General features: G+C 37.9%; 1 protein-coding gene across 1 annotated transcript in view; it reads left to right on the forward strand.

The window, feature by feature from the left end:
- The window catches only part of kcnc1a (potassium voltage-gated channel, Shaw-related subfamily, member 1a), a 24018-nt gene extending 19985 nt beyond the window's left edge, over window positions 1-4033 (forward strand). Inside the window, exons 2-4 of the mRNA XM_016501993.1 lie at window positions 2456-3386; window positions 3489-3508; window positions 4013-4033. Of these exons, the coding sequence (XP_016357479.1) occupies window positions 2456-3386; window positions 3489-3508; window positions 4013-4033 (972 nt within the window). The remainder of the gene's footprint in view (window positions 1-2455; window positions 3387-3488; window positions 3509-4012) is intronic.
- Window positions 4034-6247: the final 2214 nt, after the last annotated feature.

Genomic DNA, 6247 nt, shown 5'->3' on the forward strand with positions numbered 1-6247 from the left:
TAAAGTGGCCCCAAAAAAAAAAAAAAAAAAAAGTAAAAGGTAAAATTGTGAAAAAAGTGAAATATTACTACCATTTAAAATTGTCAAATATTATTAGAATTTAAAATAACTGTTTTCTAAATGTAATTTATGCTAAAACGTAAAGCTACATTTTCAGCAGTCATGTGTCATGTGATCCTTCAGAAATCATTCTGTGCTCGATAAACATTTCTTATTATTTACAATGTTGAAAACAATTGTACCTCTTAATATATTTGTGGAAACTATGATTTTTTTATTAAGGAAACTTTTAAATAAAAAGTTGAAAAGAACAGCATCCATTTTTCAGTTTTAATGTGTCCTTGCTGAATAAAAGTATTAATTAAAAATAAATAAATAAATGTAAAAAAAAAAAAAGAAAAAAAAAGGAAACTCCTGGAAACTACAGCTAGATGTGAAACCGTTTGCCGATATGGTAGGAATGTCCTTGAGTTTGAACTGTCCCTGCATCCCAATGTTCATACTATCCATCCTAAATAGTCTGAGATTAAAATAAGTGTGTCCCAAAGCATAGTATGTTGAAAAGAGTATGCCAAAAGTCCCCAGATGGTCTACTATTTCAGGTCGAATTTTGAAGTGTGGATCCGTGCACACTCTAATGGCTAATATAGGCCCTTTTCACAGTGACGTCAGCTAACTTCCGCTTTCCCGCAAAGCAGTGTATCTGTGCTACAATTACTTAAATTCCTCCATTCAATTTCACTTTAACTACATGTATACCGTGTTTTTACTTTTTTAATTATTATTTATTAATATGATTGATCGTATTTTGTTTTCATTAAAAGATGATTGACAGGCCAGTTTACTGTGCGACGGAGCAGTCCGTTAAAGACGCAATAGTATAACGTGATAGTATGTCCAAAGCTTGCCTACTCTTCTACTACACACTCAAAAGTGTGTACTTTTTTCTCACCTAAAAATTACATACTTTAAGGGTGTAGTATAAGTAGGCACATTGGGACACAGCATGTATGTTACAGGCCTCAGGTCAGTCAAGGGTTAAAGGTCATCATTAGTTTTTGCTTCCTCTGATATACGTCTGCTGCAATGCACTGCACCATTACACCTGTGCTATGGTGTTGCTGCATTGAGTTTCACCACTGAGATTGGAATTGTTGCTCAACCATGTGGTCTTGGTGTCTTCATGCGTGGGACATGCTGTAGGAGGCTTGCACAAGGCCATGTTATGCGGACCATTCTGCTCACCTGTAAAAAAATGTAAGGACATGCTACCAGGCGGAGAACCCATTGTACTTCAAATGTAGCAAATATGCTATGACAATAAAAAATAAAATTGTATGAGAGGGCTGCTTGAGGATACATTCTTGCAGTCATGTTAACAGTAAAAATCAAGTTCACAGTCAAATTTACTTCTTATTGTTCCTTCTAGGGGGGGGGTATTTTGTTTGGATATACAATATGTTATATGATACCTTATTGAATGTAAAAGTGGCATGTCATTTGTGATACATTGACCTGGTTTCCATTCTTGTATCACTGATGGTAACTGATGCTGAACCGATTGATTGGCTGGACTGAAGTAATACAGTTTTAAGCTCAGTTCACCATCGTTTCAGAGAAGAGTTATGGAACAGCATTTATATGAAACAAAGAAACAAGAAATTTTGTGGCATGTTGCAATTATTATTGCATTGCTATTTTCATCAAACTCCAAAGAGAATGAGTGCCTAAACGAGTCAGAGGATGTGAGGGAAAAAAAGTGGTTCATATCCCATGAGCTGCAGGCAGAGTTGTTTATGTTTATTTAGTTAAATAGTTTCTGACTGGTATATGAAAAATCACAGTGTTGTATTGTGTACTTTTTTGTGCTTAACCTTTAATTAACACACAGACTGGGGCCTAAATGCCATTAAACATTAAGATAATTATTTTTTCTAAATAAATGCACCTTTGATCATAAGGTGATCTCTATGTTGTCAAATGAACAGAAATTGACAATGATATCAAAACCACCATAGAAGAGCTGCTCAATTAGGTCTGACTTGTTTATTCAGTTGCTATTCTATTAGCTTTTCATTAGCTTGTGTTTGAGAGTGTGTTTTTTCATTACTGTTTGTTTGCCTGTAACTTTATTCGGTATTTGTTTAGATTTCTCTACTCACAGTCTACACACATCGCATTCTTCTAGATGGCAGAATGAGCTTTTTTGGTAGTCTTTTGATATTTTAATTTCACTGTTGTTTAAAATCTTGTGGGCGGCAAGATTTATTTTAAAGAAATTAATACTTTTTATTCTGCAAATCGATCAAAATTTACAGTAAAGAAATGTATAATGCTACAAAAGATGTCTGTTTAAGCCTGCCTCTTTAGGAAGGATGCAAACAAAATGCTTTTTACATTACCATTGTGTTTTTCCCTTCTCATTCCTTTCCCTTGTTCTCTCTCTCTCCTGCAGTGGGTGGCATTTGCCTCGCTGTTCTTCATACTGGTTTCCATAACCACATTCTGCCTGGAGACACACGAGGCCTTCAACCCCATCATTAACCGCACATATATTAACCCTAAAGACAACAGCTCCAGGTTTCACTTGGAGACAGAGACGGTGGTCTACCTAACCTACATCGAGGGAGTGTGTGTGGTGTGGTTCACCTTTGAGTTCCTCATGCGTGTCACCTTCTGTCCAGACAAAAAGAAATTCATCAAAAACACCCTAAACATCATAGACTTTGTGGCTATCCTGCCATTTTACCTGGAGGTGGGCCTGAGCGGATTGTCCTCTTCTGAAGCAAAGGACGTTCTGGGTTTCCTCAGAGTAGTGCGATTCGTTCGGATCCTCCGAATCTTCAAGCTGACGCGACACTTTGTGGGCCTGCGAGTGCTGGGACACACCCTCCGCGCCAGCACCAATGAGTTCCTCCTGCTCATCATCTTTCTGGCGCTCGGAGTGCTCATCTTCGCCACCATGATCTACTACGCCGAGCGAATCGGTGCCAATCCCAATGACCCACGTGCCAGCGAGCACACCCATTTCAAAAACATCCCCATTGGCTTCTGGTGGGCTGTTGTGACTATGACCACATTGGGCTATGGAGACATGTATCCTCAGACCTGGTCAGGCATGTTGGTGGGCGCATTGTGTGCTCTGGCGGGTGTATTAACCATTGCCATGCCTGTGCCTGTCATCGTCAATAACTTTGGGATGTATTACTCTCTAGCCATGGCTAAGCAGAAGCTACCAAAGAAAAAGAACAAGCATATTCCCCGTGCCCCCCAGCCGGGCTCACCTAATTACTGTAAGTCTGCCATGAACTCACCCCACCACAGCCCACAAAGTGACCATTGCGCTCTTGCTGCCCAAGAGGAGATTTTAGAAATGAACAGAGCAGGTAGGAAGCTTGTTTAAGTAACATCCTTCTGGATTAATGTCACAGAATCAGAAATGAGATTTAACTCACCTTTTCTTCCCTTCCACCTTACCATCTTTCTAGACCTGCCTGAAATCACACATGTAACCTGTTTTCAAAATCTCTCATTTGGGAATCATTCAAATGCAGCTCAACCATCTGGAGACATTATAAAATCTCATCACACTGCATTCTTTGCAAAGATGCGTGTAGAAACAAACACACTTCTTCACCATGGTTGCATAACGACCAATACCCCATGCAACATTTTGCAAATCTTTATGTTTTTCCATTAGACTCCTGTGAGGATAAGTTATATCCACCCAGACGAACAGGAGCAAACTCATTCAACAGCTTGCTTTTGTTTTTGTCTATCAGCTCGGCTTAGTTACATCCTACTTATATGTAAATACACAATAGTTTTTATTTGCTTTTGTGACATTAAGCATGATTGATTCTATGGCTTTTAGCATTTAGCTACAGTTGAATGATTTTGTAAGGGAGTTGAAGGGAGTTGGCTGCAACAATTAATCCATAATGAAAATACTTGATACTGAATTTCATAATCTATTTGTTTGATTTAATGATTTGTGTCACACATTTGTAAGGTGGTGGAGGTCACAGAGTGAGCTACAACAGAAAAAGTGCTTGTGCTGTTTAATGAACTTGATAGGTGTTTTCCCCAGCACATAACCTTTAAACAGAGCATATTCTTATCTGTGCAAGAATAATATGTCATATATATTCTTTCTTATCAAAAATAAAAATAATAAATACAATAATAAAAAAAAATAATTATTGCAGTCCTAAAAAAATAATTTCAACCTCCTGAATAAATGTTGCACCCCCAACCCCCAAACAGTATGTGCATAAAAAAAAGGTCTAAAACATATATGTTACATTGTAGTAAAAAACAAAAAAACAAAACCACAACAACAAAACGTTTTAAACACAGTTTTAAACACACTTGCATTTAGGCTGTTGCATGATGTTCTGCATTACTGAGAGGGTAATCAGGTTGACAAGCTGATATGTGGTGTTCGTTGTAGCTACAGAACTATGGTGTAGTAAACAACTGTGATTTTGTAACTCATAATCAATATCCATTATCTCATGTTGGATATCTGGTATCCCAGATTTGAGTTAAATTTACAAAGTGAAAAAGCACTGAATTTGTTGTAGCCTGTCAGCCACACACACTTACATTTGGATGTGGCACAGTAAGAGGGCCTGACCAGCATAAATAAGATATTTCAACCCACTCCACTCTGTCCTCAGCATTCCTACCAAGAGTAAGTGGTGGTGAGTGCCTTCATTTGGAGCACTCGTTTAAAGATTGGCTGTAAAAGAGAAGTGAAGAGATGAGCTTGTTGACTGTGTCTGATCAGACTACGTAAAGAATTTCTCATAATGTGTGAGAGTAACTGTGAGTGACTCCTTCATAAGTCTGACTGGGGGAATCCCCCCATTTTTAAATCCCATAATCACATTCTAACTTTAAATGTAATAATCCATGGGCTTTCATGCTTTTTGATTCCAAAGACCACCAAATATTATGATCCCTTTGTGATGATGCCATTCTAAAATATAAAGCTATAAACAAAGGTTGAAAGGAGAAACTCCACTGAAAGATGCAGCAAAAGTACAAACAACTCTTGAAGCAATGTGTCTCAAAAAAAAAAGAAAAAAAGGGCAATATATCTCCCCCATCAACAGAATTAAATATTTGTGATATTTGAAACCATTCTTTTAAAGGGGTCATATGACGTTGCTGAAAAGAACATTATTTTGTGTATTTGGTGTAATGCTATGTGTTTACGCTGTTTAAGGTTAAAAAAACACATTATTTTCCACATACTGTACATTATTGTTGCTCCTCTATGCCCCGCCTTTCTGAAACACATTGATTTTTATAAAGCTCATCGGTCTGAAAAGTAAGGTGTGCTCTGATTGGAAAGCTATCTAGTGCGCTGTGATTGGCCGAATACCTCAAGCGTGTGACGGAAATGTTACGTCCCTTACCAGGTTCAGGAAACTTTTCTCCATAAATGCGCTGCACACACTCGAATATTTGGGTTGTACTGTTCTGGAACAGTGTTGTAAATAAAACTTAACCACTGATTTTGTCCTCTTTTGGAAGACCAAACAAAGTAATTTGGCTTTCGCAACGAAACACAGCATCTCCATGACATGGCGGCGGCGGCAACAATACTACAGCGAGAATAACAGTTACACCCTTCTTTATTTGCTTATACATTTGGGCGGTGTTATGCAAATTGTCCCACACAGTGATGTAGATATGTGGGGACGTGTTTAAACGAGGCGCTTTAGGAGGGCGTGGATGAGCGTTCACTTTTATAAAGAATATCTCTTTGAGTTTGAGACTTTAATCTTTGCAACTTTACGGATCTTCTGAATGCACACACAGCTTGTAACACTCCAAAGACAAAGGAAAACATGAAATCGCATCATATGACCCCTTTAACATGTAGTAATTCAAACTTGGTAAATGTACAATAATTGCCTTACCCTTGCGTATAATTACATTTAATTTAAGGCTGGAATACACTACACGATTTTGGCCCCGATTTACAATCTGGAGAAGTCAACAATAGTTGGCAAAAATCAGAGCCAGTCTGCAGATTTGAGTTGACAGATTTCATAGAAAATTTTGTAGTGTATGATGGTGACAGACTTTTTAGCTTCAGACTTTGATTCCATCCAGTCGAAGGAAATGAAACATGTTTGATATATTTTATTGTAAAGCACATATTGTTTTCATTTGTCATGCATCTGCTTGCAACAAGGCACACGTTTCTGCGTGAGTTTGTTGTGATCGGAAG

Source organism: Sinocyclocheilus anshuiensis, unplaced genomic scaffold, assembly GCF_001515605.1.
Source record: "Sinocyclocheilus anshuiensis isolate Anshui unplaced genomic scaffold, SAMN03320099.WGS_v1.1 scaffold154, whole genome shotgun sequence".
NCBI classification, from domain to species: domain Eukaryota; kingdom Metazoa; phylum Chordata; class Actinopteri; order Cypriniformes; family Cyprinidae; genus Sinocyclocheilus; species Sinocyclocheilus anshuiensis.